At 41.7% G+C, this 27,067-nt stretch overlaps 1 protein-coding gene across 1 annotated transcript in view; it reads right to left on the bottom strand.

Moving 5' to 3' along the window:
• The window catches only part of LOC137341480 (mucin-2-like), a 336,358-nt gene that overhangs the window by 207,713 nt on the left and 101,578 nt on the right, over positions 1-27,067 (bottom strand). Inside the window, 14 exon segments of the mRNA XM_068004585.1 lie at positions 1,233-1,371; positions 2,035-2,186; positions 2,534-2,619; positions 2,729-2,784; positions 2,868-3,114; positions 4,946-5,072; positions 8,223-8,317; positions 9,315-9,470; positions 13,385-13,522; positions 13,606-13,678; positions 13,767-13,859; positions 13,988-14,126; positions 14,238-14,358; positions 15,601-15,706. Coding sequence (XP_067860686.1) covers positions 1,233-1,371; positions 2,035-2,186; positions 2,534-2,619; positions 2,729-2,784; positions 2,868-3,114; positions 4,946-5,072; positions 8,223-8,317; positions 9,315-9,470; positions 13,385-13,522; positions 13,606-13,678; positions 13,767-13,859; positions 13,988-14,126; positions 14,238-14,358; positions 15,601-15,706 — 1,728 coding nt within the window.

Genomic DNA, 27,067 nt, shown 5'->3' with positions numbered 1-27,067 from the left:
ACACAATAAATGGTAGGATAGTGAGAAGTGTAGAGGAACAGAGGGACCTTGGCGTGCATGTCCACAGATCCCTGAAGGTAGCAGGACAGGTAGATAAGGTGGTTAAGAAGGCATACAGGATACTTTCCTTTATTAGCTGAGGCACAGAATATAAGAGCAGGGAGGTTATGCTAGAACTGTATGAAACACTAGTTAGGCCGCAGCTAGAGTACAGCGTACAGTTCTGGTCACCACATTACAGGAAAGGTGTGATTGCACTAGAGAGGATACAGAGGAGATTTACGAGGATGTTGCCAGGACTGGAGAATTTTAGCAGTGAGAAAAGATTGGATAAGCTGGGATTGTTTTCTTTGGAACAGAGGAGGCTGAGGGGAGATTTAATTGAGGTATATAAAATTATGAGGGGCCTATTTCCCTTAGCAGAGAAGTCAATAACCAGGGGGCATAGATTTAAAGTAATTGGTAGAAGGATTAGAGGGGAGGTGAGGAGAATTATTTTCACCCAGAGGGTGGTGGGGGTCTGGAATGCCTGAAAGGGTCGTAGAGGCAGAAACCCTCATCACATTTAAATAGTACTTAGATATGCAGTTGAAGTGCTGTAACCTAGAAGGCTACAGACCAAGAGCTGGAAAGTGGGATTAGGCTGACAAGCTCTTTTTCGGCCAGCACAGACACGATGGGCCGAATGGCCTCCTTCTGTGCCGTAAATTTCTATGATTCCATGAATTATATGACAGTGATGCACTGCATTCCTTTGAAATTTGGTTCCATTGCAGCTGGGGGCAGTGTAAGTGCATTGATCTGTCACAAATGTTTAGAACCTTTATACTCTGAACATTACCTTTCAAGGAATTTTCAAATGAAAATAGGTAGTTAATTAGATTGCGATATGACGGTAGATGAGGCACCTTGTCTACTGCAGCATGAATTGCAAAATTATGGATTACTGTCCATGGAAGCTCTACCCTGTGAAATCATCTCCATAAAACATGAAAAATATTTAGTGAAGATCCATCATGTATAGTGCAATATTATTTACAAACTTGGGTTCGATCTTGTTCTCCATATATTAATATTTGCTAAGGTGCAGTTCATTTTTAATAACCATACATATATAATGTATAGAATTCCATATCATTGTTCAGCAGAAATATACGTACACTTTGTTAAGATGATTTTTAGTCAAACAAAGACAATACTTTAAGACACAATTCGTTCCCATTGTAACTTACCTCAACCAAAATATATTCACAGTTGCCATCATAGCTGTACCTTTTTCCGTCAAAGGTTACATAGTGGCCATCTCCATAAACTAGGCAGTCTTTTGGACATGGATTCTTGGTGCACTTCCAGGATCCACCCTTGCATGTGCTGCAATATAAATAACATTTATACTGTGTACCGTTCTGGTCTCCATATTACAAAAAGGATATAGAGGTACTGGAGAAGGTGTAAAAAAGATTTACCAGGATGATACCAGAACTGAGAGGTTATAACTATCAGGAAAAACTGAAAAGGTTGGGGCTCTTTTCTCTAGAAAAAAGAAGATTGAGGGATGACATGATAGAGATCTTTAAAATTATGAAGGAGTTTAATAGGGTAGACATGGAGAAGATGTTTCCACTTGTGGGGGAATCCAAAACTAGTGGCCATAAATATAAGATAGTCACTAATAAATCCAATAAAGAACTCAAGAGAAACTTCTTTACCCAGAGAGTGGTTAGAATGTGAAACTTGCTACCACATGGAGTGGTTGAGGTGAAAAGCATAGATGCCTTTAAGGGAAAGCTAGATAAGTACATGAGGGAGAAAGGAATAGAAGGATATTCAGATAGGGTGAGATGAAGTAGGGAGGGAGAAGGCTTGTGTGGAGCATAAACACTGGCATGGACCTGTTGGGCTGAATGGCCTGTTTCTGTTCTGTAAATTCTATGTAATTCCATGTAACAACATTATGTAGTGTTATGCAGAAATTAATACATTATTTCATTTGTTAAGTAATGTTAATTACTTTTGCTAATTGTTTAATCTCACCATTTATTGCAGTCCCTTTGGATCGTGCTTCCAGCAGTGTGACTTTCTCCTCCAAATAAACAAGGGCACTCTTCAGGAGCGACACATCTTCCTCTGTCATCCTCCATGCGACCATCAGGACAGACACAGCCAGGTACACAATGACTATTCGACTTTTATCAATGAAAAAAAATCAATTTCCTTTCAACTTCGTGCTAAATCCATTGAGAAGCAAACAATGCAGATTTGCATGAATTCAAAACTATGACTTTTACACAGTTATCCTTATTCTGTGATGATATATTGTATGATTAGTACAGGAACAGTATTCTGCAAAATCTTACATATTGCACAAATTATATTCCATTGTGAGCAAGAGTGAGACAAATAGTGAGGTGACATTCCATTGGAATTCATGGAACAGCAAAACATGGATTATTTTGTTTTATTTAATATATCAATGACACATTGAAACTTGCAAGATAGCATTGAAAATGTCGAATGCATGAATATTACTTACACATGGCATATTCTGTCCTCTGCATGTCTTTGCACAAAAATTGTCAGCATTTCTACAGTCAAAATATATTTTTCCATTCAGACACCCTAAGAAAGAAAATCCCAATGTTTGTTTAGAAACCAACATCCGTTTTAATTCAAAGTTTAATGTCTATTCATACTGATGGCACTGGAAGGAATAGGAACAGCAGCTCACCTGGACTGGTGGTTGTAGTAACTGTTGAACAGTAAGGTTTCCCACTTTCACAAGTGCTGAATGAAGAAACAGTGTTACATTTTTACACATATTTAATTATTTACTCAACGTTTGTAGAATATGATAAGAAGATACTTACCAGGTTCTACCATTCAGAGTAACGCTTTGTCCTTTTTTGATAACCAGTTCACCAATATAACATGAGCAGTCTGATTTATCAATACAAGCTCCATTGTCGTCCATGTACTTTCCCTCCGGACAGCCACAACCATAAACTGGAACATCCTTAACTCCGCAGGTGTAATCATACTCTGATAACGATTTACAGGTACGGTTACAGGCTCTGATGTCATTCTCAAAGACCTGAGTGTTGGCACATGGTTTATCTAGAAAGAAAAATGACACCTTCATTAGTGATGCAAATTTTAATGAAACATATAATGCTGTTGAGCCCCAATGAATCTATATTTCATTAAGATGGCTTTGACTGACAAGAGAACAGTTGGAAAACAGAACTCAGCAATATAAGCACACAAACCGCACAATATAAGTTAATCTCCACTGCATAAGTTAAAGGATCTTTTAATTAGGGGTGCATTCGATCCTGCCCATATATGACAAAAAAATAATGTGGCAAATGTGGGGCACCCCAGCTTTAATCGGCTCTATTTACTACAATTTTAAATCTTGCCTCATTGTCTTATTTTGTTTGGAGTCATCCGCGTTATCATTATTTTCATGAGTGTGCACATAGTGCAAGTTGTGTACACATTTCAGTATTATATATTTCTAAAAAGGATGGCCACTTGTGATAAAACAGTAAGGGTCATGACTATACATACATTTTCTTTGATGAACAGGAGCTAACTACCTTACAGCCCTTTGAAGTAATTATTCTGATGCACCTGTGAAGGATTGTCAATAATTCATAACATTTTACTTCTAAATCTGCTATATGCTCTACCTGTACTAACTAATGTATGTAGATTTCTTAATAGAAATGTAATCAATCAATTAGGAAAAGAGGTATTTGCAAATGCTCACGTTCATCCGTACAGAATAGATTTCTCACGGAGACTTATTTCCATGTAAACGTGCTGTGAGGGAAACCTGCTGGTCTGACTTTATTGATGCAAGATTTTGTTTTAGATTTACGCTCATCCTAGATCAGGATTTTAGCGGTCAAATTTAGGAAACTGACCAGATCTATGATGCCTGATCCTGCAGCTATCTGGCAGCTCCCAACACAGTTCATCCAAAAAGAAAGAAAAAACTTGCATTTATATAGCACCTTTCACGACCTCCAGACATCCCAAAGCACTTGAAGTACTTTTGAAGTGTGGTCACTGTTGTAATGTAGGAAATGCAGCAGCGAATTTGCGCACTGCAAGGTCCCACAAACAACAATGAGATAAATGACCAGTTAATCTGTTTTTGTGATGTTGGTTGAGGGCTAAATATCGGCCAGGATATCAGGGAAAACTCTCCTGCTTTACTTCGAATCGTGCCGTGGTGTAAAATAAGCTAGCCATGAATTTGCTCGTGGTCTGGGGAAAAGGTTCAGCATAAAACAGCTGTGAGATCATCAAAGGTGACTGGATATCAGGTGGGAAATGAAAGTACCAGCCGTCTGCTCTGAAGACTGCCCAATGGGATTTCCCGCGGGGGGAGCGAGGATGGTAGTTCCTTCTGCCCCATAAATGTCCTAATGTTTAAGAGGAGGAGATGGATTTGGTGGGATGATGCTACCCACTGAAATTCCAACAGCTCCCATCTCCTGAGCTCCCAGTGATTTGGACAATAGAAAGGTACCGGTATCCAGCTTACTGTGGGATGGGGTAAAAAAATGGGGCCTATAGGGATGACGAGGCCTGGGACTTGGCCTGGAATGACCCACAAAACTCGAGGCAGCCGTCCTCTTACAAAGGGGGCTGATTTCTGCAGCTTTTTGAATTTTGAGCTGACATCTGCCCCCAGTGCCTGTCAGACTCAGCTCCTTGTGCCCAGCAAACCCCACCCGCTTCCCCACCACCCATCCTTCTAGCGGGTGCCCAAGATGCACCTAGTCTGATTTATTTAAATTTGGTGACCCTTTCCTAAACCCAAATTCTCCACCAGCATCGCGAGAGCAGGTCACTGGCAGAGTGGGATTGAGGAATGTCAGCTCCGCTAACTCTGATTCTATTTTCCCACAAGGTAAACAACATTATAACGTACTGCAAATGTCCCGTCTCCAGTTTCTCACGATAATACCATTAGCAGCACACGCATGAACATACGCTCCCAATCCTGCACACAGGCAGTCATCGATGTTCTCACAGGCGCAGGTAGCAGCTACACACATCTAAATAAATAAAGTTAATAGTTGAAGCAGTTATATTTTATAACAAGATAAAATGAAATATGATAGTTAAGAGGATATTTTAAATTCATGTCCATGACACATAATTGTTTAACATGATGGAGTTAAGATACAGATCAGCCATAATCTAATTGAAGGACGGAATAAGCTCGAGAGGCTGAATGGCCTACTTCTGTTTCTATGTTCCTAACATAAGTTCATACAATCTGCAAAACTAGAGCTAGGCATGAGAATATAAAAATAAATTAAGCCATAATTAATTAATAAATAGGATTTTTATAATAATTTCTCCTTCAAATGTTCAGAGATTATTCATATTTTGTTTCAATATTCTTAAAACCTAGGCCTGTCACCATTCAACTCTTTATTGTTTTATTTCCTGAATAAATCTTATTGAACAACCTAGCCTACTGCCCCAGTGATACTAATTCCATTTAAAAGAAAGCAAGACTTGCATTTATATAGCACCTTTGAGGATGCCCCAAATGAATTATTTTTGAAGAGAAATGTAGACAAATAAGGCAGCCAATTTTCGCAGGTTCCACAATTATCAAGGAGATGAATGGCCAAATAATCTGGTTTGGTGATCCAGCTGAACAGCAGTCAGGGTCTTAGTTTAATGAGTTGCCTGAAAGACAGCACATCCAACAATGCAGCTCTCCCTCAGCACTGCTTTGAAGTGTCAGCCGAGATTATGTGCTCAGGTCATGGAGTGGGGCTTGAACCCACGACTATCTGACTCAGAGGTGAGAGTGCTACCACTCAGCCAAGGCTAACACAACAACTTGCATTCATAGAGTGCCTTTAATATAGAAAAATGTCCAACAGCACTTCAAAGGTGTAATTAACCAAAAATGGACACCAAGACAAAGAAGGAGATATTAGTCGGGGTGACCAAAAGCTTGGTCAAAAAGATAGGTTTTATGGAGTGCCTTAAAGGGAGGGAGGGAGATGGAGGGGTTTAGGGAGGGAATTCCAGGGTGTGGGGCCTAGACAGCTGAAGGCATGGCCGCCAAATGTGGGGTGAAGGGAGGAGGGATGCACCTGAGACCAGGGCCAGAAGAATGGGGAGTTTGTGGAAGGGGGTTTCTAGAGCTGCAGGAGGATTCAGAAATAGTGAGGATAGGGAGGGGCGAGGCCATGAAGGTATTTAAATAATAGGAGGATAATTTTATATGTGAGGCATTGAGGGATCGGGAGCCAATGTAGGTCAGCAAGGGCAGGGATGATGCATGAGTGGGTCTAGGCGCAGGATAGGAAACGGGCAGCAGAGTTTAAGATGAGCTGAAGTTTAAGGAGGGTGGAGGATAGAAGGCTGACCAGGAGAGCATTGAAATTGTCGTGTCTAAGAACATAAGAACATAAGAAATAGGAGCCCCTCGAGCCTGCTCCGCCATTCAATAAGATCATGGCTGATCTTCGACCTCAACTCCACTTTCCCGCCTGATCTCCATATCACTTGATTCCCTTAGAGTCCAAAAATCTATCCATCGCAGCCTTGAATATATTCAATAACTCAGTATCCACAGCCCTCTGGGGTAGAGAATTCCAAAGATTCACAACCCTCTGTGTGAAGAAATTTCTCCTCACCTCAGTCTTGAATGGCCGACCCCTTAACCTGCAACTATGCCCTCCCTGTTCTATTGTAAACAATTTTACAACACCAAGTTATAGTCCAGCAATTTTATTTGAAATTGACAAGCTTTCGGACGCTACCTCCTTCCTCAGGTGAATGTTCCACACCGTTCACCTGAGGAAGGGGGAAGCCTCCGAAAGCTTGTCAATTTCAAATAAAATTGCTGGACTATAACTTGGTGTTGTAAAATTGTTTACAATTGTCAACCCCAGTCCATCACCGGCATCACCACGTCATGGCTCCCTGTTCTAGACTCTCCAGCCAGGGGAAACAACCTCTCAGCATCTACCCTATCAAGCCCCCTCAGAATCTTATATGTTTCAATGCGATAACCTCTCATTCTTCTAAACTCCAGAGAGTATAGGCCCATTCTACTCAACCTCTCTTCATAGGACCACCCTCTCATCCCAGGAATTAATCTAATGAACCTTCGTTGCACCACCTATAAGGCAAGTATATCCTTGCTTAGATAAGGAGACCAAAACTGTACACAGTACTCCAGGTGAGGCCTCATCAATGCCCTGTACAACTGTAAGATTTCCTTACTCTTGTACTCCAATTGCCTTGCAATAAAGGCCAACATGCCATTTGTCTTCCTAATTGCTTGCTGTATCTGCTTGCTAACTTTTTGTGTTTCTTGTATGAGGACACCCAAGTCTTTCTGAACACCAACATTTAATCACTAGAGGTGACAAAGGCATTAAAGAGGGTTTCAGCAGCAGACAGGATGAGGCAGGGGCAGGGGCAGGTGATGTTACAGAGATAGAAGTAGGTGGTCTTTGTGATGGAGGATATAGGGTTGGAATCTTGGATTGAATAGGATGCCGAGATTGTGAAATATGGTTCAGCCTCAGACAGTGGTCGAGGAGGGAGATGGAATCAGTGCCGATGGTACGGAGTTCATGGCAGAGGCCAAAGGCAATGGTGTCGTCATTTTCATTGATTTCATGGAATGAAAATCAGGCAGGTTCCATTTGAAGGGCAGGTGAGCTGCTCAGCCAGATTACTACCCAGGCAATGGAGACGAAAATCTATCCCATTGCTATTTTTCATTTGCCAGTTTTCTCCCCCCCTCCCTTCTTCTGAAGGTGCCAAACATTCTCTAGTATCTGAGTCAAGAGATTATCAGTCATGTGCAAGCCTTGATAGTGAGGTATGCTATTAAATCATGTAGGGCATCTCAGGGGAACCTGATTCTGCCTTCACTTAATGTCCACATGCACATTTTCAGCAAGGTTTTTGGACAGTAACCAGGAGCAGGAGACCTGGCTAAATTTCCTCTTCGTAAAGCAGGGACTCTGGGGCCAATCATAGCACCGGTCTGAGATCAGGTACCTCCATATAGACGGTGCACTGAACCTGGGATCTTTCGGTTCTGTATGGCTCAATAGATAAACTCAACGAGTTATGGGGGGAGCATACATGATTCTCATTTGATGACTTTTACTTTATGAAACATTTTCATTTGTAATGTCAGACTCAGAATGATTACTTACTTCATAATATAATATGTAATCGACTGTGGAATGACACACAGAGAAAGCGCCCGTAGAATCTTTCAAGTAGAAGCAATAATCTTTTGCATATTTTTCTGAAATAAGAGTTAAAATATATTAATGTAAGAAACAAAATACCTGACTTTAAGATAGTTCTAAAAAGCTGTCACAATTTTTCCTTGCACAGCCTAGAATTTACTGCTTGCAATATCAGCGGTATTATCCTCTGACATTCCCTGTCACATACTGTGCCTGAAGCATTAACTCATGACAAAGGAATGGGTTATGTGTTTGTACGCTAAAATTGGCAATGAAGAAATAATTGGGTCTCGAAAATCTATGGGCCCACTTTGCCTGTGGAAGCAGGCAACTGTGAGTCCCGGAGTATCCAGAGTCAGGGAGAGGTCACCTCATTGGAATAGAAGTGGTGAGTGCCTACGTCACTATGGCTGCTTGTTGGGAGCTTGCCACAGGAGGGGGTCAGGAAAACCCATGCAAAACCATCGCAGAAAAAACATTGTCTTTGACCTGCACAGCTTGGAGGAAGTAGTCAGAAATTTCACTCAAAATATGATTAATATGTCATTGTAATATCCCAACCTCAGTATAAGAGGAGCAGTAATTTACTTCAATTGCCAGGAAAAGCCCAAGTCTATCTAACTTCTTATCTACCAGAATTTACTGAATTATTTTGAGATTTCCAGCTGAGGAATGTGTGTGCATTTAGATTAAGATGTGGAGATGCCGGTGATGGACTGGGGTTGACAATTGTAAACAATTTTACAACACCAAGTTATAGTCCAGCAATTTTATTTTAAATTCACAAGCTTTCGGAGGCTCCTCCATCGTTCACCTGACGAAGGAGGAAGCCTCCGAAAGCTTGTGAATTTAAAATAAAATTGCTGGACTATAACTTGGTGTTGTAAAATTGTTTACATTTAGATTAAAACACTTGTTATGAATAGTATCAAATATAATCTTTATGTTTTCAGAACTGGGCTCCATATAATTAATTGTAATGGTCTCATAAAAGGAAATGCAAAACAACTGAAACTATATTGTAATCATAAAAGCATTAGAAAAGAAGATTACCATTTTCTGAACTGACACAAGGAGTAGGTATTGTTGAATCAGGGCAACTATCCTCGGTCTTCCAGGAATTAGCAAAAGTAATGGGTGTACTCTCCACGATGCCCTGTGCAGATAGAAAGTCATCATCTGCATCGTCATTGAAGATGCCACATAAACCTAAGGAAAAGAACAATACAGGTCATCACAAGAGCAGTTATCTCAAGTGCAATTCTTGCTGGTTTGTGGATGACTTTGATCCAATAGTACATTTTGTTAAGAGCTGCTCATAGAGTTGTATAGAATGTACACCACAGAAACAAGCCATTTGGCCCAACTGGCCTCTGCCAGTATTTATGCTCCACACGAGCCTCCTCCCACACTATTTCATCTAACCCTATCAGCATAGCCTTCTATTCCTTTCTCCCTCATGTACTTATCTAGCTTCCCTTTAAAAGTATCTATGCTATTCGTCCCAACTACTCCTAGTGGTAGCAAGTTCCATATTCTAACCACTCTCTGGGTAAAGAAGTTTCTCCCGAATTCCATGTTGGATTTATCGGTGACTATCTTATATTTATGGCCCCTAGTTTTGGCCTTCCTCACAAGTGGAAACATCTTCTCTATGTCTACCCTATGAAATTCCTTCATAATTTTAAAGACCTCTGTCAGGTCACCCCTCAGCCTTCCCTTTCTAGAGAAAAGACCTCCAGTCTGTTAAGCCTTTCCTGGTAAGTGTATCCTCTCAGATCTGGTATCATACTTGTGAATCATTTTTACACCTCTCCAGTACCTCTATATCCTTTTTGTAACATGGAGACCAGAACTGTGCACAATACTGTAAGTTGGTCTAGCCAAGTTCTATACAAGTTTAACATAACTTCTCTGCTTTTCAATTATATTCCTCTAGAGATGAACCCCAGTGCTTTGACTGCATTTTTTATGGCCTTATTAATATGCATTGCTACTTTTAATGATTTCTGAATCTGTACCCTTAGATCTCTTTGCTCTTCTACCCCATTTAGACTATTATTTTCCAAGGAGTATATGGCCTCCTTATTTCTCCTACCAAAATGCACCATGAGTTATTAATTTCATGATGTCAACTAGTAATACAGAGTTATTGATGCCCAAATCATTTCAAGTAAAGTTAGGCTGATTTACACAATTTTATTCACAGCGATCTCCTTAACAATTATGTACATGTAAGTTTTAACATGGCTCACATGTTTGTTTTTAGTTTAGTTATTGTAAGAACAATTTGTTGTGAGCATTTTTGTATAATTTCAAAATTATACAATTTGTATGAAAAACCACTGTAAAAGAGCTGAAAGTCAACAAAATGATATTAAATATACTATCAGACATGCCATGGTGCAAATCAGAATATATGCTGTTTTATAAGGTCTGGAGCATTATACCAAGTAACACACAATATATTATTCTGCTGGTACGGTGGATTTTTTTTCCCAGCCTGTCCCTTTAAGGCCACCACTGTACATCCTGAGGTCAATCAGAAACTAATTGCTGTTAGACATGGTCTAAAATCAATTAGAAGGTAATTGCTTTCTTTTAAGATGCTACTTGCTCATTGATACGTCTCCCACCTGTTCAGCTGTGATTTTAGTGCTGTTTTATAAATACGGTATTTGAGCCATGTGTAATAATTTAAGTGCAACCGATGCACTAAATGGCCAACTTGTATAAATATACCAGCGGACCTCTCGTGCTGTTTCTTATGGTGAGGCAGGGGTTACGCTGTTTTGTGGGGGTGGGGACTAGTGTATGAGTAAGGTAGGGGTGCACATGGCCACTAAAGGACATGCAAGTAATTATGTTGTGAGATTTGCTCAGTGATAGTGAAGTAATTGTTTTCTGATAGGTTTCTGGAAAACTGAAGCCGATCAGGATTTATTGTGTGACCGCCGCACACTAGATACAAGGGCCCCAAACCTGCTCCGCGGATCCAGCAGACTCCTGCCACTTCCAGGACTAGGCTAATAACATCAAGGCGGGGGGGGGGGGGGGGAGTGGCCCTGGAGCAGGGATACTCTACACTGGGATTTTCCGGTCTCTTTGTTCAGTCAGGACCGATCATTGCTAAGTGAGGTGAGATATGCCCACCTCAAGATGGATGGATGGAAATTGTATGCAGGCATTAAAGCAGGAGGCCAAGGGAGGGCAGTAAAAAGTGCTGGGGGAGGGGCCTATCAACTCCCCACACCCCGATGGTGGGCAGACACTGGACTTTCCGGGGTTACCAGAGATGCGCCCATGGTGGTACTGCTGCTTGCTGGCCCTCCAGCTGTCCCTACAAACTCCAGCTTGGACAGCACTGGAGAGCATCGTTGGGCACAATCCTAGTGTACCCACTGAGGTGGAAGCCCATGGATATTTGGGGCCAATATATTTATTTATATGTGACACGTGCCCTGTAGCATTTCTCATGGTGAGTCAGAGGTTACACCATTGCAAGGGATGGAGGTGAACATCTTCACTGAAAGAATTTGGGAAGAAGCTTGTAAGGGATTTCCCCCGGGAATTGTGGTATGAATATGTTTTAATTGGATCCTAGGATATAAATGGGCTCCCTGAAATTCTGCAGGGTTTTGCTGGTTATGCTGGGTCTCTGCAGATTTTTTGGGGGTTGGAGAGCCCCCATAGAATTTTAGGGGCATAGTGTTTTTCTTACCCACTGGAGGTAGATAAGTAAAGATACCACAGCTGCATCATTAAATCTGCTTATGTGAACAATTTGATGCTGGATTCTCAGTATAAATAAAAAAGGCAATGCTGTAACCATTTAGGATACAGTAGAAAATATAAAGATTCAACTCACTCTTGGTCTATCCCTCTGTCTCACTTCTGTGTCTCTTTATCTCTCTCTCTGTCTGACTCTCTCTCTACCTCCCCATTTGGGTTCCTTTCAAAATCTCACACAATTTATTTTTGTCCAGCTCGCCTTTTGTTTCTTTCTCAATGTCTCTTTGTCTGTTTCTCTGTCTGTCTTTCTCTTTGGGCTAATAATGCAGTCCAAGTACATTGACACCAGGACCACTGCCAGCCAGGTATGTGGCTCTCTTAAGTTAACATAGCCCCAGAATATGAGGTAGACTAATTAACATATTTAGCGAGCACTCTCAGCATGTGGTGCATTGTGTGCTGGGAGCTCATTGAGGTCACAAGGGTGTGATATTCAACTGTTTAAATATTTAATGTTGGGATCATATTTGGAAAATTGCTAGCATTATTGCGGCTGATAATATATTGTATTCCGAACTTGTTACACTAAGACTTGTTTGTGTTTTATCAGGTTGAACGTTGATATAATTGGCCCAAATATGTGCCTCATGTCAGGCACACTAGTGCTTCTCAGCAATGAAAATGGTGATTCCCTTAAGGGAATTAGATGTTAATCAGATGGCCCCATAGCTCACATTCTAATGCTACCTTGCCATTCGTGGCCAATGCATAGGTGTGTTCATCACATGGTTCAAAATGCAGATTCTGTTTGTGAGCAATGTTATGGAGCATGCACAAATGACAGCCATTTTGCCCACTTCAGTTAGCTCATATCGTAAAGCCTCTCTTCCACCCCCCATCCTTTGAACATTTACTCAAAGTTGTGCATGTTGTCCTTTGTGCCTGATTCTACCCCGGTTCTAAAAGCAGCTGTGGGTTGGCCAAAAATGAGCCATGCTTTCAGATCTTAGCCCAAATCCATCGATAACTAGCCTTGCAGTCAGTCATTGCTCTGCTTGCCCAAAAAGATTAGTAAAGTGGGTTCTGATTACTGGCCCAAACAGATACTCCTCACCCAGAGGGGAAGGGCTAGTGTCCAGCATAAAAAGATGGATATCAATGACTTTTGAGCATGCTCAGTCATCTGATGCCCACAGTATTGTGGAATCTGCCCTGCAATATAAATGGGTAGATTCCATGCCCAGTACATGAAGTCAAGACTATTACTGAAGCACTTCTACTTGAAGTGGTCCTATAGATAATAAACACATCAGAATCAGTGATGCAGTCTGACTGTAATCCTGTAGCTACACAAAGTTTGCATTCATATGAATATATCATATTAGCCATACCTTTCGTGCTTCCTTTTAAATCTTCAGATAGTGAAATGTAAAGCTGCATTACAGGAGATATCTGCACTTGCATTTTCAGTCCAAATGTCGTTGAGACTTGAATAAACATTGAGGACTGCTGAAATATTATGATGCCTCCTGTTTTAAAGAAAAAAAATAGTTCAACTCAATTTTAACCATTTATTTAGTTATCTCATAGAACAGAACAAAACATTCTTTACCTGTTTTCAAAGGAATTGCAACTTCATGTCCATCAAAATATACTTTGCCATCATTGCTGAATACGTAGGTGGTCTATATAAAAAAATGTGTGCTTGTGTCATTTCAAAGAACATATTCACAGAACTGAAATATAAAAATGAATGGCTTTACCAATTCTCACCTGACTCATAGTTAATGTAACACGGTGCAAACATCTCTGTTTAAAAGCTGCTTGACACTGTCGGATCTCTACCTTGATGGTCCAGTCCTCTGTCTGTTGAAAAACGTTTAAAAATGGAGAACTCAGAAATGTCTCAAGCAGATAAGATTATGCCTTTGTCATCAGTTATATATTTGCTTTAAAAATTAATTCCAAACAAGAGTAAAATGTAGGAAACATACAAAAACAGCGTAGTATGAGCAATCCCCAAGCATGGAGTAATAATTATTATCAAATGTTGTGATGTACACTGCTTCTTCAATTTTGCATCTCCCAGGGCAACTAAGGTGAGAACATGACCATGGTCCTGTTTCACAAGTGCTAAAAAGAAAATACAAATACTTGATTAATAAAATAAATGTGATTTTTTTTCTAAAATATTAGAATATTTACAGTGTATAAATTACACGAGATGTACAGTGCAAAGCGTACCATGACTGACAGGAAGTTTTCCTTATTTCTCCAGATTCATAAATCTTTCCACCATATTCACAAGGGCATTCTGTTTTCTGGATGCACCTATTTGTTCCTCTTATGTTATCAAGAACTGTGCCTGAGATATATCAAAATAAATATTTACAACAAGAATAAAGTACACAATTTTCATTTACAGTGACTAAACCAATATAATCATTCTTTGTTGACATTCCAGTTCTGGCAATATTTCATTGAATGCTGTTTTTTTTTCTCTATTGGGTCGGTCACTATAAAAAGAAATTGTCTCAAATCACTATTTCTAAAATTATTTCTGTTTGAGTCGTCCATTCCCTATGAATTATAAAAATGGGAAGGTGCCCGCTCTCTGCCTTCTGCCATTGCTGCTATATGTGTAGGAGAGCAGTATGATTAAGAGTTGATTCACCCACCGATATGCCCTCCTTCCCTTTGGAAACCTGTCACATCCATTTGCAACACCCCCATTGGGCATCCATTAAAGATAAGGAGGAATGCCAAAGGGTTTAGAGTTAAAGCTGTGGACACGTGGCGCATGAATTCATGGAGCCTAAATATCTTGGAATGCGGGATCGTGCCCAACAGTGCCCTCCATGCTGTTTGAGTTTACTGGGTCAATGGGAGGGCACCTAATTAGCATGGACAGATCACCCATGGCACTGTGGGGAATGCCCATCACCCACCTGCCCCATGCAAGTGGAAACTGCAGCAGCTGTACACCATTGGTGGTGTCCCCTTTTGGTCCCCTCTGCAAGGGGACTGTTCAATAACATTAAAAAAATGACCTTACTTTTCTTTGGGGGTCCAGACACTTCACTAGCCTGGAGCCCACCAATGGCACCCACCTATCTTAAAATGGTTATGCCTCATCTCACTAGGTGTGTCAATGTTCACAGATATGTTGGGTCCCAATTGAACCAATGGAGCAGGAAATCCCTGCATAGGGAGTCCCCACCCCTGACTCTGCCTCCCTGACAATATTTGCCTTGTATTGGAGGGGTGGTGGAGGTGGGAACCTGTTCTCTGCCATTTTGTGGGGGGGGGGGGGGTCCTGCCGATCTCCCACTGGAGTTATGGCGAGAGACCAGCAAAAGCCCTCCCCCGAGGAATTTCCATCCCCCATAATATCACCAAACCTCTTTATTGATTTTATATTTTAGAAAACATTCAAAAAGATCTATTTGGAAATGATATTGTGGCATGAAATCTAAATTTTGTGTTTAGGAGAAGGAAACAACGGTTTAAATATACAGTAGATCACTCACAGAAGTGTTTTACATAAAAATAATATTTAGGTACAAGTAAAAGATAAAAACTTTTTTAAATGAATAGATATAATTACCTTCTGGACATTCACAAGTATTCACACACTGTTCGCACTGTTGCTGAGGTTTTGGATTGGAGCAGCTTGGAACACATACAGGGCCACACTCCCTGTAAATCTGATTCTCATGACACTCAGGCTTTGCTGAAACAAGAAAGCATTGCATTTTTCCTTTTTGTTCACTGATGATGCTATTCAGTTATAAAATGCAGATACAAAAAGTCTTGTTTGCCTTACCCGAATGAGAATTTTCATTACATTTTAACATTTTGACGAATAAGCTTTAATTTACCAGGTATGCATGTTTAATGGAGCGTTTAAATCTCCTGATTTCCAAAGATAACTTACCGCATTCAGTTTGTGTCCTCCAATTATTCCAAATTTCAATTGTCTCTTTATCACATTGCCGTGCCATTTCTTCAAAAGTAGCGCATGCGCATTTCGATTCTTTACAGGCACAAATATCTGCCTGACACATTTTCCAGTACTGATTTGTAAGTTGATGTTTATCAAAACAGGACAAGAAGAATCGTGAGATTGCTTCACATTGCTGAAAATAAAAATAAAAGCACAAGAAAAGTTATGTGGAGAGAATCCCACTGGTGAGCCCTCAAATAGTCGAGTGGCCTACGGGACAGGAACATTTTTCTGGTGATGGGACTAAAGAGAGGGTTACCTGTGAAGTGTGGCCAGCCGGGATTGAAGAAAGGAATTATGAAAATAGATCCATATTCTGGAATTCTATTTCACTATCTTTGGGAATCAAAGTATTTAAAAGTATTTATGTAGAAGCTTTCCAGGGGATTAATTAATTATGATGGAGAGTTCTAATCGTGGCATCTCCACTTCTGTGCTCTCAATGCCCGACAAGATGTCTCTGATCATCTCCTTGTATCCCTCATCACTCCCCTACCCTCCTTCAAAACCATTTCCTTCTGCATCCAACCTGAGGAAAAACTCTCTTCCAGCTGCGCGTAACTGCACTCGAACTCCAAACGCTCCAACCTTTTGCCCTCCCTTTGTCATGATACCTCTTCAGCTTTTGAATTGCTCAGCCACTCGCTCTCCTCCACCTTTGATATCCTCTCCCAACAAAGTAATTTCCCCCAACACAGCCCCTTTCTTTGATCCCTCAAGTCCAAGAGGCATAAGCTTGAGCGTATCCAGTGCTCAACTGACATAGCGATCCATCACCAGATCTAGCTTGACCACATCAATCTCTACCACACCTCAGTTTACTCTGCCAAAAGTGCCTAGTACTCTGTGATCATTCCAGGGGGAAACAATAATCCCGTTTCCCTGCCCGTTCCAACTTCACCTCTAACAACAGCTCATCGATTTCTTTGTCACTAAGATTGAGACCATCCATTCAGATGCCTCTGCTGCTTCCTCCTTGACCATTAAGCCAAATCTGCCCCCAGTCCCATCAGCACCCTAGCCCTGAATATCTCTCTCTCTAATTTTCTTCCACATCCCTCCAGTCTCTCTAAGCTCATCTCATCTATGAGACCTATCTCCTGCTCCCTTGACCCCATCCCCACTAAAATCTTGCCACCATTTTAGCCAATGTTGTAAATGGTTCCCTCAAATCAGGAACTGTCCTCCCAACCTTACAAGACCACTGTCATCACCTACTTCCTCAAAAAAAACCACCTTTGACTCCTTTATCCTCCCGAGGTAGTCTCCTATCTCCATCCTCCCTTCCTTTCTAAGGTCCTTTAACAAGTTGTCGCTGCCCAGATCTGTGCCCACCTCTTCTGTAACTCCCTGTTTGAATCCCTCCAATCAGGTTTCTGCCTCTCACACAGCACCACATTGGTTCTAACCATAATCATGAACAACATTCCTTGGGACTGTGACCTTGGTGCCATTTCTCTTGTCCTTCTTGACTTCACTGAAGCCTTTGATATGGTTGATCACAACAACCTCCTCCAATGCCTCTCCTCCGTTGTCCCGCTCATTGGGACTGCCCTCATTTGGTTCTACACTTACCTATCTGATTGTAGCCAGAGCAGCTCTACTAATAATTTCTCTTCTCAACCCCATGCTGTCAGCTACACAGTCCCCCGAGGATCCATCCTCATCTACAAGCTGATCCTTGGCAAAAATACCTGAAGCCATGGGGTCAGCTTCCGTGTGTATGCTGATAACACCCATTTCTACCCCTCCACTAGATCAAACAACCACTTCAATTCCTTTATGCTGTCAAACTGCTTGTCCAAAATCTAGTCTTGCATGAGCTGTAATTTCCTCCAGCTGAAAATTGGGAAGCCTTCTTTGCCCACAAACTCCTTATCCTCTCTGCCTACTCATCCCGCTCCTGGCCACTGTGACAGGCTGAACAAGACTGTTCACAACTTTGGCATCCTATTCGATTCCAAGCTGAGCTTCTGACCACAAATCTTATCCATCACAAAGACTGTCTACTTCCATCTCCATAATGCTGCCAACCTCCACCACTACCTCAGCCCTTCTGCTGCTGAAACCCTCAACCATGCCTTTGTCATCTCCAATGCTCTCCTGGCTGGCTTCCCATTCTGCTCACCCAAAATTCCGCTGCCTATATCCTATTTGACACCAATAGATGTCAGATCATCACCCCTTTGCTCACTGATCTGCAGTGATTCTTGGCCCCCCAATGTCTTAAATTTAAAATTCTCATCATTGTGTTTAAATATCTCGCCGGCCTCACCCCTCCCGCCCTCGGCCCTGCCGTAGCTGTGGTCAGCCCCTGAGCAAGAGGGCTGATCCAGGATTCTAAAAAAAATCTTCCTTCTTGGGTGTCCAGGCCGCTTACCAGGCCTAGACACCACTGGTGGAGTCCATATTCAGCCTCGTGCAGGTCGGTATGTCTCATCTTTCTCGGTGTACTGGCTGACATTGTAACGCCAAGTTCCAACCGAGGTTCAGTACCGGGAACTTCTGGCTCAGGGAGTCCTTGCCCGGGCCGATCATTTCCTTTAAGGGGCAGGCAGAAGTTCTGCCCCTTACAAATCAGAACAGAAACTGGGAGAAATGGCTGAGCCTGGTGTATCCAGGTCTCCTCCGTTTCCTTGAGGATTCCACCGGTCTCCCATTAAACTTGTAGCTGGAGACCAGCTGAACCTCCGAGGAATTTAGGGGGTCTGGTGTTTCGTTATTGGCTGCATGTGAGGAAATGTTCTATTTCCAAAACTGACATCCTCTCGTCTCAATAAACTGAGTACGCACAAAATAAAATAACTTGTTAAATGGGTTGTCATAAGATCAAAGTTACTCTGTTGTTTTTCTATTGTTCGGTCCATATATGCCTGGTTATGAACTTACAGTGCTTGCGTCACATGATGAGCCTGTATTGGGGTTGCTATAACATGTGTGGCCCAAAACATCCAGCTTATTTGCATCAAAAAAAGTTGAATCTGTAAACAAAAAAGCAAGGAGATGTGACAAATGAGCTCATTAAATGATATAAATCATGTGAGCAATGACATTGAAGCTGTCAAATTGCAACTACATAGCAAGAAAAATAACAGTTATTGTTTTAACACTTTCTTTGTTTTTACCATAAGTGATGCTGTTGTCTTCTTCAAATTTCCCACACAGGCCACAGAGTTGCCCTTGGTATTTAGCATCAAGAGTTAGCTGAGAACAAAAGTAAATGCAAAGTTTTTAGAAAAAGCTATAACTAGTGACAGTTCCAAGTCTTACAGGGACAATATGAATTGCAATTCATTATTACAAAAGGAAGTCTTTTTTAAAACTTTTGCCCCTTTTACCACAATCAGTTTGCATGAAATTGTGCATTCCTGGTAGGTATGGTTTGCTTGTTATACCTTGCCTAACCTAGTAAGATTATCAAAGTTCTTCTGACTGGTCATATATAGGATGTTGCAGTTCACACTGATGACCCTGACCATCTCATTCCACTGCTCCTGAGCAGCTCTCCTCAGGGAGTGTTCACTGCTCCCTCTCAAACTGGGCCTCCCTCGGCTGCCTGGCTTGGTCCAGCAACACTTCCACCTCTGCCTCAGAATCCGCGGACTTCACTAGACAATTCTAATTGAAGAGTCCTTCATCCTCTGCTCTCAGGCCACCTTGGTGAATGACTGCCTCTTTATGCTGCTGCAGACATTTAACTCCAGCTATTCAAACAAGTGTACACGTTCCACCCTCCCAGTGAAGACAAATACATTTCAATAGAGTGTGCTGTTTGTCACTTGTTTACTTTGCTTGCAGTGTTGCTTATAGGCTACTATACACAAAAAAATGAATGAAAAAATCTTGTAACATGATCTTACTGATAATGCATCTTGATGGTTCCAGATCATAGATATGGTGCGCTTCCTGTTATAAATCAGTGTGTAAACTCCATATGCCTGAATACTTATCACCTTGTCATCAAATGGCACTGTTACTCTGTAAAATAAATACTGAATGAAAAATGTACTGAGAGCAGTATTATAATGCAATATTGCAATAATTCTGATGCTCCCATCTGATCTATAATTCCCCCTATTATATTTGGAAAGCTTTCATGTTAATGATCACTAACTTATTCTCTCCCTGCCTGCCTTATTTTCTGTGCTTGGGTATTTCTACAAATGTACAAGAGATAGATATGAATATGAAAAAGAGTCCAAAAAATGTATTCCAATGCAGGATAAATTCTGAACGAGGAACAAAATGGTAAAGTAGCTGTGTCTACATTGGGAAGGGTTAGGGAAGGGTTCCATCGCAGCACTAGAACATAAGAATGCTCTCGGAGATTGTAAGACACAAACCAGAAGGATAGAGTGGAGAAATAGGAAGGAAAATTATACAATTCTTGGTGTGCATTATAGGCCACCAAACAGTGGAGATGAGAAAGAGGAGCAGATCTGCAGACAACTCAGCGAGATATGTAAGGACAGCTGGGCAATAATACTTGGGTGACTTTAACTTTCATAAGATAATGCACATGGTCAATTTAGGATTTGGACAAATGTAAGGTAATACATGTTGGGGAAAAAGTAAGAATACACTTAATGAAAAGACACTGGGGTAGATTTTCAACTTGCTGCCCGGGCGTAAAACTAGCATTGCGGATCAACCACCCGATTGTCCTTTCCACTGATTTCAATAACACCTTGGCCGTAGCTGGTTTTATTTTAAGTTTTTCATATGTGATTTGTGTCTTGGCTAGTTGACCAGTCAATAAAAGTAAGGTGTCATTTTATGCATTTTGTGATTAAGATTTATTTGTGTCCCACTATACAAAGAAAAACCTAATGTTATTTTAATATTAAATGCTAATGCTAGTTGTGCTGAAATTTTAGGTGTTGAGATCCAACAGTGAATAGGTTATTCCCTGTACAGATAACAATGAAGACAGTTTGTAATCAAAAGGTAAAAAGCGAATGCTTACATTGCATCCTGAACTGTAATTGTCCCATTCACCACAAGAATTTTAACACCTTCTATCTGGATGTACATGTGTTCCAGATTGCCATTTGACCCTCGGCGGATTTGGATGTTAAAATCGTCTGTGCCACCTTTGCACTGGCGACTCAGAATGTAGTTGCAGGTTGATGTAAAATGGTAAAACTTGTCATCAAATGTCCTGAATGCTCCATTTCCCCAAGTGCTGCAAAATCCTGAAAAACAGTTGAAATACCATCACAATAGATCGATACAGCATTTTAGTAGACGGTATGACATTTGGTAGCTTCATTTAATTGCATTTATAATTGTACTTGTAATTTCAAATGCAATGGGAGACGATTTTAACCTTACCCGCCAGGCAGAAACTGGGCGTGGGGGCAGTTAAAATCACCCAGCTAACTTACTCATCAGAATCCCACTGTCCGTGATTTTAACCTGCTCTGCTGAGCAGGTAGCCAGGGCACCCGTCCAAAGCGGGTCCTTCTTTACATATGGATGTTGGGTCCGGGTGATGTTATTAGGACCTGACTGAAATTTTAACTCGGGCCTGAGCAAGGAAGTTGCTATGGCTTTCCCACCAGGCTGAATCGGGTTGGAAGAGGATCAGACCCAGAATAGGCTGAAAAAGATAAGTTTTTTAATCTTTTCCTCTGTGGGGCCAGCAGGAGCAGGAGTTCTCCTCCGGGCCCCACAAGGAAAGTTCAGGCCTTCCATGCCCCAGACCCCCATTCCATCCCTTCCTGAATGCAAGATCCTCGTGAGACGTCACCAGAACCCGATCCTGCCGCCTACCTTGTGTTGCTGGCGGACTTCGGGCTGGCGATCGTCTGCTGCTTTCCGCCTGGAATGGGTGAAAAGTCGATCGGTGAGATTTAAATGAGGCCTGGGGCAATAAAATAGCCCAAGCCTCATTTCTCCAGTAGCGGATGAGGTTCCAACTCATCTCGCTACCCACCTGCCCAAAACCCGCCAGGAGTTAAAATCGGGGCTAATATCTCAAAAAGGACATAATGTTGGACTTACCATTGCTGCCATCTAATGTTGTTATTGTTTCCTGCAGAGATCTGGGCACAAACTGATGAATGTACTTGTCCGAACCTGATTGAGAATGGAATATTTAAACTTAAGTTAAGTTTTTTTTAAAAACTGACTTTCAAGATCAATTATCTACAATGCTATGTTATAAAAATTAAATGCAATATATTGGGAGCTAAATTGGGCTGTGTAGCGCCGATTGTTTCGGCGCTACACGGCCTCTCCAACATCCAAGATGGCGTCTTGGATGCGCGTGCACATTTCCAGCATGATGTGCACCAGACGCCATCTTGGTATAGGAGTTAGCGTAGGCGCAGATAACAAACGCTGGAAAGTAAGGAGAAAATGGCTTCAATCAGTGGGCAACGCTGATTTAAAGTGACAGACACAATTTTGGGACTTAACGCTCAATTCAACTCACAGTCTTAACCCCGAACATCTGAACATGTCTTAGAGTGCCTGGAGGACCCCCCACCAGTGCTACTTAAAGGGATCATGCAGGATTCACAGGTTAGTGACTGGATTATTGCTTCTGGCTGCTGAGACATTTGTAACTGTTTTTGGAGGTCTCCTATACTTGAATACTAGGACGCGGGGACATAGCCTAACATTTAGAGCCAGGACGTACAGGAGTGAAGTTAGGAAATGCTTCTACACGCAAACAGTGGGAGACGTTTAGAACGCTCTTCTGTAGACGGCAGTTGATACTAGCTCAATGGGGAATGTTAAACCTGAGATTGATAGATTTCTGTGAGCCAAGGGTATGAAGGGATATGGGGCTAAGACGGGTATATGGAGTTAGGTCACAGGTCCGCCATGATCTCACTGAATAATGGAACAGGCTCGAGGGGCTAAGTGCCACTGCCATTTGCTGCCTCCTGATATGCACCACCTTCTTCTGCAAGAAAGCGGGTTGTGTGTCTGGGTGATGTGCCTGCCATGGTTGAATAGCTGCCAGTGTGTGTGGCCTGTGAGTTGTGGGTGGGCGGCTTGAAACAGTGGTAATGTGTAAGGGTGAGAGGAAGCATCTGGTTAGAAGAGTTGAGTACTGATGGAAAGAGTGATTTTGTTGGGATGTGGGTGATGGGGGTGTAGTGCGTGGTGCAGTTGGTAGGAGACGCCACTTGACAGTTGACCTCACTCATGTAAAAGCATTGAATTTCTTCCTGCACTGCATCCATGTTCATGATGCTATGCGCCTGGCATTGACTTCATCCCCTGCTGCCTCCTACTGCCTTTTGAATACATGTCTGGAGGACCTCTTGCCCCCACCCCCCCTTGTGGATATAGGATGTCCCTCCTTCTGTCCACCTCTTGCACCAAGGTCTCTAATGCATCAGCAGAGAACCTTGGTGCCGCTCTCTCGAAGGCCTGGTACCAACTCAGATCAGCAAATTGAAGAGGTCTGGTGTGCAGATTGGAGGATGTGGGATTTAATAGTGTGCAACCGTTATTCAATGTTTTAACATAACTCATTAGTGTGTAAACATAGGGATGGGACCTGCATCTGTGTTTTACGTGTGCGATGTCTGATCTCCGTTCAGACTCCGTGCAGACAGTAGACTGTTATTTTCAGCAAATAACAGGTACCGGCCACCTTTAAGAGATTTCTACGAAACATCTTTGCTTTAAGAGATTGAGCTCCCCCTGGTGGTGGAAAGTGCGAATTGCATTGATTCCACGTGCAAGGCCTGGAACAGAATGCTGATTGCAGGTAAGTCCTCGGGCTGGCCGAAACCTGCATCCTGCCTGTGCATGGGTCATTGGGCGCAGGATAATAGCGCATCACGCTACCTGCGCCCAAAAACGGCCCCTATCCAATTTTTTCCCCCCCCCATTTCTCGTAGCTACAATTCTTATTTTAGGCAAAAATAACTAAATAAGAAACCAAGACTATTATTACAGAGAATTTTAACCTAAAACATTGCTTTACTATGACTTTAAATCTAAATTGCCTTTTTTATAACTAAAGAACGTCATGAAAAAATTACACTTTAAACTGAATTCTGTCTATTAGCACAATGTCTGTTTTGGGCTTGTTCATTGGTTGCACTTTTACTTTGTTAAAAATTATAGAGGGGGTGAAATTCAGCTTTGTGAGAGTTGATGGGCTAGTCGCTGATCACCCCCGTTATACACACTGCCTGATTTCTCCAGCCAAGGTTGAAAATTTACGGCACAAAAGGAGGCCTTTTGGCCCATCGTGTCTGTGCCGGTCGAAATAGAGCTACCCAGCCTAATCCAACTTTCCCGTTCTTGGTCCGTAGCCCTGTAGGTTACGGCACTTCAAGTCCATATCCAAGTACTTTTTAAATGCGATGAGAGTTTCTGCCTCAACCATTCTTTCAGGCAGAGTTTCAGACCCCCACCACCCTCTGGGTGAAAAAAAAATTCCTCAGCTCCCCTCTATTCCTTCTACCAATTACTTTAAATCTATGCCTCCTGGTTATTGACCCCTCTGCTAAGGGAAATGGGTCCTTCCTGTCCACTCTATCTAGGCTCCTCATAATTTTATACACCTCAATTAAATCACCTCTCAGCCCCCTCTGTTCCAACGAAAACAACCCCAGCCTATCCATTCTTTCCTCATAACTAAAATTCTCCAGTCCTGGCAACATCCTCGTAAATCTCCCCTGTACCCTCTCTAGTGCAATCACATCTTTCCTGTAATGTGGTTACCAGAACTGTATGCATTACTCTAGCTGTGGCCTAACTAGAGTTTTATACAGTTCTAGTATAACCTCCCTGTTCTTATATTCTATGCCTCGGCTAACAAAGGAAAGTATCCCTTATGCCTTCTTAACCACCTTGTCTACCTGTCCTGCTACCTTCAGGGATCCGTGGGTAAGCACTCCAAGGTCCTTCTCTTCCTCTACACCTTTCAGTAACCTCCCATTTATTGTGTATTCCCTTGCCTTGTTTACGCTCCCCAAATGCATTACCTTACATTTCTCCAGATTGAATTCCATTTTCCAGTTTTCTGCCCACCTGACCAGTCCATTGATATCTTCCTGCAGTCTACAGCTTTCCTCCTCACTATCAACCACACAACCAATTTTTGTATTGTCTGCAAACTTCTTAATCATGCCCCCTACATTTATGTCTAAATCATTAATATATACTACAAAAAGCAAGGGACCTAATACTGAGCCTTGTGGAACCCCATTGGAAACAGCCTTCCAGTCACAAAAACACCCGTCGACCATTACCCTTTGCTGCCTGCCATTAAGCCAATTTTGGGTCCAATTTGCCACTTTCCCTTGGATCCCATGGGGGGCTTTTACTTTTTTGACCAGTCTGCTATGTGGGACCTTGTCAAAAGCCTTGCTAAAATCCATGTAGACTACATCAAATGCACTGCTCTCATCGACCCTCCTTGTTACCTCCTCAAAACATTCAATCAAGTTAGTCAGACACGACCTTCCCTAACAAATCCATGTTGACTGTCCTTGATTTATCCGCGCATTTCTAAATGACAGTCAATACTGTCCCTCAGAATTGATTCCAATAATTTGCCCACTACCAAGGTTAGACTGACAAGCCTGTAATTACTTGGTCTATCATTTTCTCCCTTTTTAGACAACCATACGACGTTAGCAGTCCTCCAATCCTCCGGCACCTCGCCTGTAGCCAGGGAGGATCGGAAAATGATGGTCAGAGCCTCTGTTATTTCCTCCCTTGCTTCTTTCAACAGCCTGGGATATGTTTCATTCAAATCATTTATATATATTGTGTATGTCCTTGTACATGAATCACAGGAAGTTAACATGCAGGTACAGCGAGCAATTAGGAAGGCAAATGGTATGTCAGCCATTATTGCAAGAGGGTTGGAGTATAAGAGTAAGGAGGTCTTGCAATTATAGAGGGCTCTTGCTGTGAAACGTACTTGCTGCTTATTAATTATAGGATGTGATTTTCTCCTTTTCTTTAAACATACTGGATGTTGCAGTGAGTTTTTGTTTCTTTGTTTATGAAGGAGAGGATGGATAATATTGAAGAATGTTTAATGTTTCTCCCCATCATGGCATATTAATCTAGGCCTTAAAAGTTGTTTCATTAATCCAGTTTAACCTTTCTGCAGTAGAATTCACTAAAAGCCTTTCACTGTTTCTCATTCTCAATGCATAGCCACTAAAACGTGACAATATGAAATTAAATCTGATGTTTAGAGAATAAGAACATAACAAATAGGAACAGGAGTAGGCCATACGGCCCCTCGAGACTGCTCAGCCATTTAATAAGATCATGACTGATCTTCGACTGCTCTTCGAATATACACAATGACTGAGCATCCATAGCCCTGTGGGGTAGGGAATGCCAAAGATTCACAACCCTTTGAGTGAAGACATTTTTCCTCATCTCGGTCCTCAATGGTCGACCCCTTATCTTGAGATGATGACTGATCTTCGTTAGGCTCCATATCCCTTGATTCCCCTACAGTCCAAAAATCTATCAATCTCAATCTTGAATAAAGTCAAAGACTGAGCATCCACAGCCCTCTGGGGTAGAGAATTCCAAAGAAATAATATTTTTAGTTGGAATATAACTCCAAAGAGCTCAAAGATAAAAAGTAAGAATGTTTTGAGTTTGTGGGTCTGAGTGAGGGGTTAGAAGTTATTAGAGGCTGGGCCCTACTTTCCCTGGATAATATAACTCCCTACCTCTGATTGATATTTTAACTCAAAATGTTACTAGTGTCAAATCACTACTTGAAGTATACTACACAGTACAGAAAATTGGTTTGTGCATTGTCAATCCAGTTGACTGTAAAGGTCTAGGTGGAAAATGAGTTAGGGCGGTGTCAATGTGGAATTGAATCAACAGCATAAAATTGACCATAAAGTTGGCAATCTCAAGCAGAAATGTGTGGAAAACAAAATCCTTTGCAATAGCATAGTGGGATGGAGGGTCCTCCTCTGGGTCACTTAAGGGAAAAGTCATCTTGGTAATTATATCCTTGACCTAATCTTTTATGCTTCAATGGTACAAAAATGCAAGTCATTAATTTTGGTACCATAGTTTTTTATGGTTAAAAAAAACATATGAACAC

The sequence above is a fragment of the Heptranchias perlo genome, chromosome 24 (genome assembly GCF_035084215.1).
Source record: "Heptranchias perlo isolate sHepPer1 chromosome 24, sHepPer1.hap1, whole genome shotgun sequence".
Lineage (NCBI taxonomy): Eukaryota > Metazoa > Chordata > Chondrichthyes > Hexanchiformes > Hexanchidae > Heptranchias > Heptranchias perlo.
The sequence above is the reverse complement of the archived record's forward strand: the minus strand, read 5'-3'. Positions and strand labels throughout refer to the sequence as shown.